Source organism: Falco cherrug, chromosome 2 (assembly GCF_023634085.1).
Source record: "Falco cherrug isolate bFalChe1 chromosome 2, bFalChe1.pri, whole genome shotgun sequence".
In the NCBI taxonomy this organism is placed as follows: domain Eukaryota; kingdom Metazoa; phylum Chordata; class Aves; order Falconiformes; family Falconidae; genus Falco; species Falco cherrug.
Window position 1 is genome coordinate 63,985,388 of NC_073698.1, and position 15,509 is coordinate 64,000,896.

The 15,509-nt window shown below is 37.5% G+C and overlaps 1 protein-coding gene across 1 annotated transcript in view; it reads left to right on the top strand.

The window, feature by feature from the left end:
- Positions 1 to 13,993, top strand: part of ARHGEF7 (Rho guanine nucleotide exchange factor 7) — a 125,813-nt gene extending 111,820 nt beyond the window's left edge. The window contains 3 exon segments of the mRNA XM_055701663.1: positions 7,519 to 7,618; positions 8,250 to 8,304; positions 10,871 to 13,993. Coding sequence (XP_055557638.1) covers positions 7,519 to 7,618; positions 8,250 to 8,304; positions 10,871 to 10,993 — 278 coding nt within the window. The 3' untranslated portion in view covers positions 10,994 to 13,993.
- The last annotated feature ends 1,516 nt before the right edge of the window (positions 13,994 to 15,509 follow it).

Consider the following 15,509-nt stretch of genomic DNA (forward strand, 5'->3'; position numbering starts at 1 on the left):
GATTGAAAGATAATCAATACCTTTCTAGAAGCAGGTTACATGATCAGAAAGTTAGTAATTGCCAGATGTGCATGATTCCAGAAGGTGGTCAGTGTGGAGAAGCTGTTTCAAAGCAGTATAGATCTGCAGATTTGCATTCAATCGTGTTTGATCACCTGCTTTATCCGCTCTCACTGTTGTTGGCATTCCAAAATGTGACTAACAGCAGCAGCAGTTCTTACTGAGGAGGGGTTTCAGGGCATGTTTCACTGCTAGTTAATATATTAACATAATGACCAGAAACTTGCATATGTTGAACTTTTTTCAAGGTGGAGGAATATTGCTTAGGGAAATAAGTACATGTGCTCCATACCATTCCACAGTGCATTTGTAACCCACTTCACTCGCCTCTTCCTTTCAGTCAGTTTTTGTTTTTTTAACATATATGGAAAGTATGGATTTGTTTTTTTCCTGTTTCTTAAGCTGTGGTGTTCTAGTTAAAAATGTTTTCTGCATTGGATAAACAATAATTCCTTTATGTCTGTTTCATGTTATATAGTGTAAATATGAGTTTGTAATACAGTTGTTGCACTTGAACTTTCCTTATCACACAGAATGTTTTGTTATCCAGATCTGAAGATTTTATTGACTTTCTATGCACCAAAGCTTTGACAGTTTACCACCATTAATTATTGTAGCATTTCAGTCATTAACTATTATCATAATTAGGATCTCTCATATTCCGTATACTCGTATTAACATCACCACACATTTAAAATCATTCCATGTCTTCAGTGTTAGAGGCCATAAGCTATTGTGAACTGATCAGGAGTATTAATGCAAAATGCTTCAAAAAAAAAAAAAAAGTGGAAATGGTGGTATTCAGTCCAAAGGTTCAGTGTTTCTATTTTTGTGGAACTTCAGTCATGGTAATAATAGTACCTTATGTTTATGCAATTCTGTAAATTATATGTGTACAGTTACAAATACACTGGGAGGATGGAGAATCTGAATTGCAAGGTAGGTTCAAGCCATTGTCAGCTCCTCTTCACATGGCTTATGCAGTGTTTCCATAAATTAGTATTTGCCATAAATTGAAACCAACCAATATTAATTGGGTGTTTTGCATAATCTTGCTGAAACACAGTAATGTGTATATAGTGACGTAAAACATAGAAAAAATAATATATATTGTGCACTTCATTTGTGAATGGGAGAAGCCATCTTTAGTAGGTGACTGCCTTTTGAAAATACAAAATGGATGTATATCTGAATGTTGCATTGTACTGTACAGTATGCATATTGTTTGTGGCTGCCTATATCAATTAAGTGTTTTGTTTTATATAAAAAGGACATCTGTTATGTACAGTTGAAATAAATTTTGCATTTGCTAGACTGTGACTTTAATATTTAATTATTATGCAGGGGGAAAGGACAGCAAACTTGTAATTTAACTTCCTTTTCTCCCCATGCCTCCTTTCTCTCCCTACTTTCTTCCTGGAGGAATCAAATGCTGAAGTGAAAGACCTTTTTTGACATACGTGTGTACTCATTGTTTAATGTAGTTGACAACTACAGGAAATTCAATGTAATGTGGGAGTATGTATTCTTCTGTATCCTCTTTTTTAATAGCTATTCAGAGATGTTGCCTCCCTTTCCACTTAACTGATTCTGTTTTCTTCTTTTTCACTTTTTGGATTGGTGTATTCTCAGTGAAAGCACAGACTGAATTTTTGGAACAGTCTAAAACTTCTGCAGGTCCTGTTACCAGGGAGAAATTTTATGAATATGATACTGGTTTCTATAACCTTATATTTTCAAGATTTAATATTACCACATTTTTCTCTTTGAAACAGGAGTTATCTTTAGTGTTTCTACTTAAAAGATGCTCATATTTGAGTGAATTTAAATGAAATTATAACCTAATATACATACTAAAATGTTTACATTAAAATAAACAAAGTAATCACCTACTTCTATTAAAAAGTCATAACAATTTTTTGCTATGATTGTAGCAACTCTAGTTTTAGCCCTACAGCCCTCTGGTTGGAAGTTTTTGTATTGGTTAGTGAAATACGGCAAGTTCAGTGGGATAGCTCTTTCCAAATGTTGTCTTAGAAATATCCCACTTCTTCAGATGGTGTTTCTGTGTTTCAAACATTCTGTTCCTATATGGCTAGCACTTACATATGAAGTTGTATGTGTTTCAGTCCACTTTAATTATTTTCATTTTACTTGTCAAAACGTTTTGCTGTAAACTGCATAGATCTGTCATCTGAGTTATGTGCGGTTTTTTCCTATTTGTGTATCACTATTAGTTAAAAACCAAAACAAACAAAAACTTCATGCCAAAACCTTTTTTGTTACTCCCAAGAATTTGCAAACAACAGTGCACTTTATACAGTGAACCGAAGTTTGGCCTGATGTTTGGATTCTGACTTGGTTTTATCTGTACAAAGATATTAAAGGGCTCCCTTTTGACTTTAGCAGATCCGTAGCAAGAGGATTCTTTTTCAGTGTTTTCATCCAACGGCTGCAGAGTCTGGGAGCACCATTTTTAGGATTCATCATGTTACGACCTCATCAAAGATTCATTGAGAAAGAAAATGTTAATTTGGCAGGTCTGCTCATCCACTTTAACATGTTTAATGTAACTAATGCAATGAAACATTGTATTAAGTGACAAGTAATTCTTATTTTTCAACTAACACTTGCTTCTCCAGGAAATTTACCCCTCTGTACATGCCAGTGGCTAATGGTAGATATAAACAGTTGTGTATGCAAATTCTTGTTTTTCAGTGGCAGTTAAGACTTCTGTCTTTGCTTGAGCTTCTTACCTTATGAAGAGAGCCTAGTAAAGTTGGTGAAAAACAGAATTGTATATTTACAAGTACTGTTTCTAATTTTTGACCTTTATTGTCCTTTGTTCCCCTCCTTAGCTCTCCTAATCACAATAAAGGTATGAAAAAGTGGAGAAAACAGCAGTACTTAAAAGCTGTGCAACAGAATCATTGCTGCCTCAGCTTATGCCATGCATTTCTTAGAATTAACCACAGTCACCATATGTCTAACTTCAGTAGCTTAAATTAGGACCCTCATAGTTGCTGGAAGAAAGCAAACTCTTTGGAGTTTGTGAAAGTACCTAGGTTGAGCCTTCTCCAGACAGCCAGCTGGAGGAAGGAGCCCTGTTCTTGATTGATTGGGGAGAGCTGACCTTTAATTGAGGCCCTGAGGTGAGCTACTTCAAGCAGGTGATGTGAATACCCACCTCTGTTTTACTGTTGGCTTAAATGGTTCCTGAACAGACAAGGTCTTTGAACATAAGCAGAGACTTAATGTCTTTTTGAAGTGAAAATGTCATCCCCCTTCTTCTCTTCCTTCCCTCCTGCCTGATGTATTAAGATCTGTGCATAACTTCTGGACTCTCTTCACATGTGTCTGCTAAATGATTCAGAACAAAGGATCAGACTGATAACCAGTACTTCTGTCAGGAACCAGCATGGTACCACATCAACTTTTGTGTTTTTGGGGTTTTCGGTTTGTGGTTTTCTTTTTTTTTAAGATGTCCACTCCCTTTGGAGGAGAGTGAATAAAAGGTTGGGGTTGTGCAGTTATGCTTGCAAACAGACTTCACTGAGAACCTCTGTGGCATTTGATCTGTGCGCTAGTTTCTTCCTGTTTTGGTGTTAAGACCGTACTCCAGGGCTAGGAATGATGTTCTACTGGTTTCAGACAGATATAAAGTGAACTTCCGTCATGAAGTCTCAGCCACATAAACATCCAAACAGGTTTCAGCTTTCCTTTTTTTTTTTTTTTTTTTTTTTCCAAAACTGCTTGCTGGTTTGGCTGATTGATTAGGCTGGAAGCGGGGGTCAGACACTGAAAACTAAAAGCAGGGGGCTGTTGCCCAACACGCCTGTTCTGGTATCTCAGGTGTTGTACCATGTTTCATAGTGGGTATTGCTAAGGTCTCTAGCCATGATCTGAATGCCAGGTGGGCTGTGCTGTTGTTTGCCTTACTCTGGAGACTAAATTTGCTAAACCTATAATTTAGGGTATGGTATTGGCGAAAAGCATTGTAATTCTTCATTCTCCACTCTAGGGCTGGGAGGTACTAACGTTGAAGAGATACCTTTCTTAATGGAATTTAATTGATGGAAACTTGGTTGAATCTTGGTCGTATTGGTCAGTAGTTTTGCCTTAAATAACAGACTTCTAAATGGTGGGGTCATTCTTCCAAGACCCTGGATTTAGGAGTTCCTTGTTGAAAAGTTACAGCAATTTACTCAGCCTTAACATTTGTTTGCAAGTCTTGAAGTATATGGGTTTGCCAAAGATCCTTTATTCTCCCATCCACCTTAATTCCTGAATACCCCACAAAAAAAAGCAAAAGAAAAAATAATAAAACTCTGTTTTGTAAAGCTTTGGGGGGGGGGGGGGGGGTTCACTTTTTTCTTTTTAACTAGTACTTTTGCTTGTGTTGGCTCAAGGTGGTTTAGGGTCAGAGTTGTTGGAGGTCAATTTAAACGTCTTTTGGCCTGTTTGACTTGGAATGAGACTGAGTAGTGTCTTGTAATAAAATTCAGTGTGAAATTTAGATGCTTAAGATTGAGGAATGGCAGATATGACAAACTGAAGTAACTTGATTCCTCTGCGCTACTTCATGAGCATGTGGAATACGTCTCAATGAGGTGCTTAGGCTTATCTAAGTTACAGGAACTTCCTAGAGCATCCTTCTAGTACAACTCTGTGTGAGATACCCACTGTGCTATAACACAATCTTCTCTTCATGTCCTAAAGCTGTAGTTTGTAAACTTTTCTGGGGAGAAATGGTCATATAGAGAACAGACTTGAAGAACCTGGTGGAGGCACAAAGGGCAATTTAGGGAGTATTGCCGAGTGCCAGTAATGAGGTGACTGCTTGAAGTTTGTTCTAGATGTATAATTGCCAGAAAATAAATCTTTTTTTTTTAAAAAAAAAAAAAAAAGCTTCTGGCATAACTGTTGCAGGAAACAAGACAGGAAGCTTTGTTTTGCGTTTAGAACTTGACACAACAAGTCTGATATTACTGTGCACATACTCATTTGATGACTGAGTTCTTTGTTACAGGATAGATGTGCTATGTGATTGTACTTTTGATACTTAGCAAGTGTTTGTAGGGTTTAGGAAAAAAAATCCAAAACAAACATACAAAAAACCCTGCCAAAAACTCACAAAAAGCAAAACAATGTAGGTTTTTTTGCATAAGTACAAACCATAGGAGCACCGAGGGTTCTGAGATACAAATAAATCAATTGCATGACCCAAGGTGTTGGAGCAATGAAGATGAGTGATAAACTTGTGATGTCCTGCATTCCACGGTAGTTAGTTTTTTGTGGCACAGGAAGGGCAGTGGTCACAGCAACAGTTTTGCATTGTGTGTGTATATGTTCTGTGTGGTCTCCTTGTGTGTATAATGTTGGTGAACTTTTAGTTCTTAATGAAACTGCGTTCTGTGTCTCAATAGTATTAAGTGTTTACTGTGCTATGCTGTACATACATCAAGATATGCTGGTGTAGACATCTGTTTTACATGCATGTGTGTATATAACTGTACAGCTGGGACATTTTTTTTTAAAAGCTGTCTACTCCATGCTATTTCTGCTTTACAAGGACCCGTGTTAACTGACCAGGCAAAGGCAACTGGATGCAGCTTTATACAGAGATCAATACAATGAGCTGCTCCGTTTGGGTGAAGGGAGTCACGGGTGAGAACCGTGTGGCAGTTCTCTCCCTTTGGTCACTGTCTCCCTCAGCGTGTGCTGGGCTGAGGTGCTCCACATTGGTACAGAGACCCAAAATGTGGTGATCTGGTAGCAGCTTCTGCCAACTAATTCCTAAAACAACATTTAGCTTAGTGTTTTGTGTTACCTCCTGGGTTAATAAAGCAGAGTAGTAACCAATTTACTGAAAGAAATACAAGACAACTTCTTACAATTAGCAATTGACAGCGCAAACAGGGAAATGTCCTTGAGCACCATGCAGAGTTCGGATGTGCTTGTTTTATAGGTTGTTCCTTCCCTGGAAAATAAGTGGGAGTGCTAGGGTATTTATTAACCTGAAAAAATGTCTTCACTCTGTAAGATGAAGAACTTACGGCTTTCAAGGACAAGATTCTGTTCTCAAATCTGCAGTTATCTTTATTCCATAAAATTTTGACCATCGTGTACTGATACATTAGATCTTTACTGTCAGCTTAAGGAAGCTCTTTTCTTCATTAAAGGATGTTTGCCATTGTTTGCTAAATAGTTTAACGCATACTGCTAAACTGTGGTCTCTACAAGCTCATTGTTCAAAACTCAAGACTGCAGCTGTTAGGGAAGTGTTTTTCAGTGAGCTTAGTTTCTTTCATGTTTTTTGCGTGATTAGATGATGTATTTTGTCATGAACCATAAAAGAAAAGCACTCCTGTCACAAAGCAGCAGTTCAGCAAAAGAAGATGTATTTCCCCTGACAGGCATGTATCCTGTAGTACCAAGTTATCAGTTGAAACTGTACTAGACTGAAGACATTCCTGGTTAATGAAAGTTCCATTACAATGAACTGGTAGGCAAGTGTACCTTGTTTGTTAAAACCGATGTCTTGGTTAAAAGGTGCAAGAACTTTAGTGCCTTACCTGTTCTGTTTGTATTCTGAACAAATGCTGAGACAGCAAGTTATTTACAGACCTTCTTTAAAAAAACAAAACCAAACCTTGTGATTTGTTGCAGCCTAATTAAATAACATTTCTAGAATGCATACTTTATGTATGTATAAATGGATGCACATGTCTGAGCTGTAGATTTTTCTGTTCAGAGCTACTGTTTTAGAATCTGTATGTTACCTTGATATAAATTGTAAAAATTGTGAAAAACGTTTTTAAGATATTGGAATGTTTTTTTTTTGTCACACCATTAAGTGCTTTTAAAAACATAAAGACAAAGTATATATTTCATTTGATAGGAATTTCTTATAGGACTAAAAGGCTGTAAGTGTATGTATATGTATGTGCATACAAAATTGTGTTGTTTATAGTGTTTCAGGGGAAAGGAGTTTTAACTACTTTTTTCTTCCATCGTTGTATCATTTGATACCACTGTTCTGCTCCTTACTGGTAGAGTAATTGGTTTAGAGTGGAATTATTTCTTCAGTTTGTGTCTGTATGAGATCAGAATCTGTCCATGAGGCTTAAATCACTATTACATGAACACATGTATCTGTCAGCTGTGGTGAATTTGTATAGCTTTTACTGAGAGCTGAACGGTGCACTGTCGGTTAAACGGTATAGAATCCCTGTCGATGACGCAGAGTTGTCAGCAGCAGGATAGGAATGTCATAGTTGTAAGGCTGTAGTTGTCAATGTAGAAAATGTGTGAGTTGTGTGTGTGGAGGAAGGGGGGAGATGGAAAGTGATACATTTTGGTCAGACAGGTGTATCATGGAATGAATGAAACAGTAATCTTCAAAATGCCGCAGCAATATTTGTGAGTTGCTCATTTTGTAATTTATTTTTGCAACAGGTTCCCGTAAAGAATCAGCTCCTCAAGTCCTGCTTCCAGAAGAAGAAAAAATTATTGTAGAAGAAACTAAAAGTAATGGTCAGACTGTTATAGAAGAGAAGTAAGAGAACATTTAATGAATGATGGATTAAAGTAGTAAACTTTGCACTCTTCTTTCTCCTCCCATCTCCCATTATAGTAGTGTATGTATGGCATATTTGTCATAGGGAACAGAGCTGTCTGGAGTATGCTGGCAGTTCTCTTAAGTGCAGCCGGCCTCCGTTTAAATGCTTGTGGTCTGGTTTCTTTGTATATTCTATACAACATACCACTTCTTGGCATGGAAGGAGTAAGTCTCACTTGTCCATAATTTTTCCAAGTGCTGTAGGATTTCAGCACTAAATTGATTTCATCTTTCTAGCTAGTATGTGGTGTCATTTTGTTTTTTTGATAAGGTATATGTTGGAAATGAAATACAGTTCGGTTACAGAAAGCTGTAACGCAGAAACCAGCATAGATCCATAATGTGCTTAAGAGGTGTATCCTGTCACAGAAGCTGGTAACAGATCCTTGCCTTACTGAATATAAGTAAGGATAAGAGACAAATTTTTTTAACATAAGTTTGAAATTAGCTGTTAGCTGTGGGTTTTGGTGTTTTTTAAAAATGCATTTCATTTAGCAGTGTGTCTAATAATAGATTTAGAGAAGTATTTCTGAAAACCGTTGTAACAGATCGTCTTTTTTCATTTTAGAAGCCTTGTGGACACAGTATATGCATTAAAGGATGAAGTACAGGAGTTAAGACAGGTAGGTAACTTGCTACATTTATAGCAACATGGAGAATGGAAGGGTGGAAGTCTTACAGAAATAAATACAGCTTGTGAATTGATTCAGTTTGACAGGAATTAAATTTTGGACTAGATTCACTTTTAAAAGTGAAACATCGATTTGACAAAAAAGCACCCTCTGCTGTGGTTATCAGTCCTTGGAGCACCAACCTTTGAGAATAGCATTAAGTATCCTCTTTCTGAGGTAACTTACGAAGCTCTTTTCATTTGGTTTTGGATGTTACAACTTGTGAAATGTTTGAAGTGTTAAGCAAATCCTGTTCTGCTGTATCACCAGCAAAATAAGCTTATAGAGACTGAAATACTATTTGCTCGAGAATGTATTATTTTAGTTGTATAAGTGTCTGGATTTATTTAGGCCTTGATTAATGGTCTTTTAGTGACTTGAACACCTGTTACGAATCAGTTCTTAAAACATCTCATTTCCAGAGATGAGAGTATTTTCAGTGTCTGTTGTGGCCTTTTTTTTAATGAGGGCTTAGGGTTAGCTGCTGCTTTGTCACATGGGGGAATTGTGCAAGATCTTACCTGAGTTGCTGGTATCGGAAGTTGCAGCTGCTGTTTTAAGTATCCAAAATGAGGTGTTTAAAAGTAGCTTTTCCTTGTTAGGACATGGCCTGTTTAAACCATGCTAAAGCTGCTGCATGTAGTCATTGCTTATTGTGTAGGCAAAAAAGCACTGAATTATCCTCGCTTTCCAATGTGTGAATTGGCGAACTGACCTTAACAGTTCTGACTCAGGACATTGGATAAAATCTCCTGTGTTTAATGTAAAATAGATTTGTATTAAAATTACGTTTTAAGCTATGAATGTGAATCCAAATTCTTTGCCCATCTGTAAGCGTGCCCAGTATTTCTAAGGATGTCATGCATGTTCCTGGAAATAGGACAGCTGATGTCTTAAATTCTGCTGTTTTCAACATACAAAGCATGTGTGTCCCAGGACTGACACAAAATTGATGGTCTTACTAAAAATATAATTCACTTAATACAAGCATCAGTAATAACCTGCTAATACTCATGTGGCCTGGCTGCTTTTGTACAAAGGATAAATACGCTCCCCCACTGAGGCCCTGCAGATATCTGTGTGACCATAAACAAGAAGTTGCCTTCTCCTGAACTTCAAGCAACAGCTCTCTTTCCTGGTTCCTTTCCAAATAGATTGTTCTCTTCAGAATCTTGTACCTTCCAAAGCCAAAACTTATTAAAGCCTGAGCTAATTTCTTTTTTGTGTGTGTGTATCAGGAGTCTCGGCTTAGAAGCATTTATTGGTCTGCTGCTATGATGTTGCTGACTGGAAAGTGGCAGAAATAATCTCTTGAGCTGGGAAGGTCCCAAGTGACCAAGGGCTTTGTGAATAACGGCTCTCTGGGAGTACATAGCGTGCTGGTTGGTGTAGGCACCAGACTGCCTGTTGGTGAGAGTTACCACACGGAGTGGGGTGCCTGCCATCACAGCTTCCATAGGTTATTCATGGCTCTTTCTCCACAGGCACTATACTTAAATAGTACAGTCCTGAACTGGAAATAAATAAATGAATGAATGAATATAAACTAGGTCTGTACCTACAAGAAAATAATGAAATTTCTGAGTTTCTCAACAGACTTGAGGAGGGAATGGGGTCAGCAAGGCAGCAGCTGTTGATCCTGTCCTGTTTCTAGAAATGTCTGTAAATGACAGCTTATTGGGAGTGCAGTGGTAGCCTTGGATTGCAGATCTGTTTGTTAAACACCCGTAGACTTGTTGTCCTGGTGCTTTAATGTAATGTTGTCTTACCTTCTGGTTGCTTCCCTACTGTTGCCAGCGTCACCTGGGCCTGTACAGGATTAATCAATGTAAGCATTACTGTGGTTTGGTCAGTGACATCCTTGTGGTCCTGTTGTTCACGGTATTTCAATATTACCTGATGGTGCTAAGTATTGAGAACTGACTCAATATAATGTGCAGAGTGGTGGTGTTCCTTGAAATTCAGACTCTTCTTAGACTGTTGGTAGTCATCTGGTTTAAATTTTAGGTCACAAAACACTTTCCAGAGAACATAGTGTTTTTCAAGATAGTCTTTTCAACTGTTTACTTCCCTAACGAAGCAAGCTAATTTGCATTAAGTTTTAAGAAGCATTTCTGAGATTGTGAAACTAGTTATAATCACAGGAGACTCTTAGGGGGGATTTTTATTCTACTTACTGCTCTATTTCCCTTCTCCATTAACAACAAATACATTCTACTCTTCGTTGATCAGATATGAGCAGAAGAACTCAAGATTATTGGCCATCTGTTACTAGCACTTGCATTATAAAAGACCCCTAAGTATAAATAGGAAATAGTTTAGCCTGATAGATTTTGTTGCATTGTGTGAAGTAACTGTGTGTAACTTGTGAAATTTTAATAGAAGGCTTTGCTTTTGAACAGCTAATAGCAGTCTTACTGAAAAGAGCCTTCAGAATTTGTAATTGACACTGTATCTGTAGTCAGAAAAGATCTGTTAAAAAAACCAAAACACTAATATTTCTGTCGCTATTAAACAGGATAACAAAAAGATGAAGAAATCATTAGAAGAAGAACAAAGAGCTCGCAAGGACTTGGAGAAGCTTGTTAGAAAAGTTCTAAAGAACATGAATGATCCATCTTGGGATGAAACCAACTTATAACTATTTTTTTTTCTTTTCCCCTTTTTCTTTCTATTGAAAGACCAGTTGTAAAACTGAGCTGGGAAGCCTTCTGACATTAGTCAGTGTTGCATCAAGAGCACTACAAAACAGGATTTAACTGGATCTAGTGATTTCTTGCTCTGAACATATAGAAACAGTCAAGCCATTTACTGAAGCAATCTGTAAAGTGTGGAGACCGTGGATCCTGAACTCTACTAAACTTAATTTGTTTGCATCTAAATTACCTCATTTTGCAGAAAGTGCAGCACCTGACTAAAAGTCCATGTTTTTCAGTGGCTTTTTAATTAAATATATATTTTTCTTGTAAATATCTGTAATTTTGAATGCATATGTGATTGATGTATCAGGGCTGATATGTTATTTTTTTCTCTTGTTATTATAATGGTCACAAGTGTTAGAAATGACGGCAGTACTGTCTTACCTAAAAAAGGTCAGAGTTCTTTGTGGATAATTATGGATTTGTTCCAAATTACCTACTCATCACACATGCAAATTTAAAAACCTATTAAAAACCTATTTTCCTATTGACCACTATTTAAATCCTTCACTGTTATTTATGTCTGTGCATACATTTTTAAACAGTTTACAAATCTTTAAGAACAGTATTAAAATACAGAAAATTGTTTATTGACAGTAGAAACAGTTTTTAACTAAACTAATGCCCATGATTTATGTTCATGTACACTTGTTTGGAAGACTAATCTGTTTTGGCCACCAAAAGACTGATGTACTTGCCTGCTTTTTATGACTGTGATTTTTAGGTGTTTATGTACTACATTTTCTATTGTTGTGCTTAAACATTCAGCTGGCTAATAATTTAATAGATAATACAGTTTGTTAAAGCAAAAAACCCAACAAAATTTTGTGAATAAATTGTTGCTATTTATGTTTTATGGTCATAACAATTAAATTTAGCTAACCTTTGTGCATAAGGCACATGGGCTAGGCCTAACTTCATTCAGAGCTTTGTTTTTATACCACTATGTAAGACACTCTGAAATTCCCAGACTGTGGAAGCAGTCATTCCTTTCCCACCCTGTTTTCTCAGCATATTGCTGGTTTCTGTCCTACTAGGATTTAAATGGAAACAAATCTGGAGATAGGAATTTTTTTAAAAAATCATACTGTAATTCATAATTTGAACTGTGACAGATTTTCAAATACATAAACGGACATTTATTCCTTAGTCTTACAGGTGCAATTACTGCAATCCTTTCTTGTATTTAAATTAGGAGATGCTACATCACTGCAAATGGTGAGCTTCAGTTGGAGCACTTAAAATACAAATCCCATTAGAGCTCATTGTGTTTCATTGATTTCAGCAAACTTTGGATTAAACTCCAGATGGTGCAATTTTCTGAGGGGTTTTTCTTCAGTTTATTTCAGTCAGAAGTGCAGGTATAGCACAGGTGTGAGTCATGTCTTTTTGTCATGCTGATTTTCTAGTGCCCTTTAACTCCTGTTAAATTTAATGCTCAGACTTGAGCAAATGTTTATATGAACTTTTAACGAGTAGGAGCCAGGATGGTTAGGGTGGTAAGAATTTTCATGCACATTTTGAATCTAATGAAAAAGCTATTTTTAAAGCTATCCACTTTTCTCATCCAAGAACAACTTGTTGTTTCAAATGGGAAAGAACATCAGTGATTACATGCTTGAGAAACAATTCCGTGGGAATGGAGTGAATAGGCAATTAGTTGTCTGTTTTAAAAAGCTGAATATGTTTGTAGGTATTCTAACTGGTGTTCCTACAGTTTTAAAATGTCTTCCTTTTAATTCTAGAGGAGGAGACTGGATAAGAAAACTAAAAATGTCTACAGTATCAGTTACGTATATTCACAAACTTTACATTTATGATAATTCTTGATACCAAAATCTTTTCCTGTTTGCAGTCGCACAAAAGATGTGGACTGACACTTGCGTTCATCTTCGTATTTATACTCCCACTAAAAGCTAAGTGATACTAAACCCTGCGTATTCATAATTCTGGCTAAATTTGGGAATTTTGCTAACATTTTTCCTTTCTGACAGGCTATTTTCAGAGTGAATTTTAATTTTCAATTGAGCGTATGTGAGAAAGGACGTTCTGGAGGAAGAAGTATAAAAGGAATACATTAATCTTACCAGTATTTAGCAGATTTTAACTCAGGAACAACTTCCATCATAACAATTTGTTTTGCATTATATTGCAACAAGTGGCATTGCTGTATAGATTTGCTGACTCTTAGTACCTGTGGTTATGATTTCTGACAGTACACCTGTACTGACATCTAATGAACATGCCTTAAACAGTGGGATTAAGCAATTAAGCAGTTGTTAAATATGACCAGGACCTAGGGACTGATTTTATCTGATTTTATTCAAGGTGGATTGGGATGACTTAAGTTTTAAAAAAAAAAAAAAAGAAAAAAAAAAAGAAAAAAGCCCCCCACCTAATATTGTAGGTAATTTTTGTCTCTAGTGCAGAGAGTGAGCTTCAGGCTTTCGGGAACCAAGGAATATCTGAACTTTTTTCTTTGACAATTTGTTATACTGTATATAGATTGTAAATTTCACCATGGACCTTCTGAATTGTTGGAACTTTATATAAAGCATGGATAAATGGGGCACTGTTTATTTAACCTATTAAAGGGTTATTTCTTTGCTCTCATCATTTAGGGATGAGGAGATGAAGCCATTTCTTATCCTGTAGATGTGAAGCACTTTCAGTTCTCGACTGTCCAAAATGTAGCATAACGTTTCTGTGTACTTACTGATGTATGCGTGTTTGTCTCACCATGTCATGACATCTTAAAGATTGAACAACTGCCCGCCTTTGTATAAACCTTCTTAACGCCAATCATTTAGGGAATTTAGAGTGTCTGTTTACGGTATCTGTGGAGAATTCACATTTAGTTTAGACCTCACAATAATACCCTGATATCGACTACTAAAGTGTTTATGCTACATCGTTGTAATTAAACCATGATTTTTCCCCTATCCTGTGAAGTGTTACATTTCATCTCTAGTATGTGGGCTATGAGATTAAGAAGGAAAATTGCTTTACTTTTTCCGGTGTTTCATATAAATAACCTCTGATATTTAATAGTTGATACAATACCTTGAAAAGGCTTTCTTATGGTCTTTTTATAACAGAAATTTGATGCCTGAAAAACAAACCAAACTAAGGGTTGTTTAGAGGGGTGAGAAGGAGGGTCTTAACTGTCTTACGCTGAGGAATTGTAACTTTCTTTGGCAACCTGACCTGCTAGGGTAATGGAAGAGATGGAGGAGATCAGAGAGAAGACGGTGAAAAGGAAGAAAGAAAGCAAGAAACACTTGAAAAGCAAATTGTTGCATAAAGTAAAATTGTCTGCATGCACAATGTATCTGAATAGAACTTAACATTTATGACAAGTGTGTAGCAGAGGGAGATTATTTGGTTGGTGCTACCTGAAATAGGGGAGGGGGATGATTTTTGTGGTAGGAACATTGTCAATACTGCTTTATGCAGTGTGATGGGATGGGTAAAGCTAAGTGTAGGGAGTCCTTTCTTCATAAAGATGGCTTCAGTCTTTAGGCAAGACATTTGAAGGGGTTAATAACTGAGCTTAGATACGTGAAATACAGTAATTCCAGCTTAGTTTACCAAGGAGGTGTACTTACAAAGAGTAGAGGACTTTAAGTGTAGCATTTTACAACTTTTGTCAGAAGAAATCTCGTATTTTACTACTATTTTCTTGGTTCATCACTGTAAAGACAGGTATTGCCTGCAATTTGAAATAATCATTTATTTTTCACCCTAAAAGTGTTTTGACAGTTTTTGAGTGTGATTTATTGTGGTGGGTTGACCATGGCTGGCTGCCAGACCCCCACCCAGCTGCTTTCTTACTCTCCTTCCTCAGCAGGAGACAGGAGAGGGAGTAGGATGGGAAAGCTTGTGGGTTGAGATAAACACTGATTTCTTGCCATTTAAAAATAATTTGGATGGTGATGAACAAAGGGGAAAAGCAAAGCTGCCCTACCCCACTCTTCCCTTCCCAGGCTGAACTTCACTCCTTCATTCATGACGCTCCTCTCTTCCCCTCTCCCCCCACCAAGCAGCATGGGGCATAGGGGTTGCGGTCTGTCCACAGTTGTTCCTCTTTCCTGTTCCTCCTCCGTGTTTTTCCCTGCCCTGGTGTGGGTCCTCTCCATGGCCTGCGGCCCTTCAAGGGTAAACCAGCTCCAGTCTGGGTTCCCCCTGGGCTGCCATCCCTGCCGGGAGCCTGGGCCAGCGTGGGCTCTGTGGACTGCAGCTTCCTTCAGGGCACCTACTCCAGCATGGGGTCCCTCACAGGCTGCACGGTGAGTATCTGCTCTGGCATGGACCTCTGGGCTGGGCAGGGACAACTTGCTTCACTGTAGTCTTCACAGCCTACAGGGGAGCCTCCTGCAGCACCTGGAGCACCTTGTTCCCCTTCCTGTCTGACCTGGGTGTTTTCAGGGCTGTTGCTCATGCTTTTTTCTCACTGCT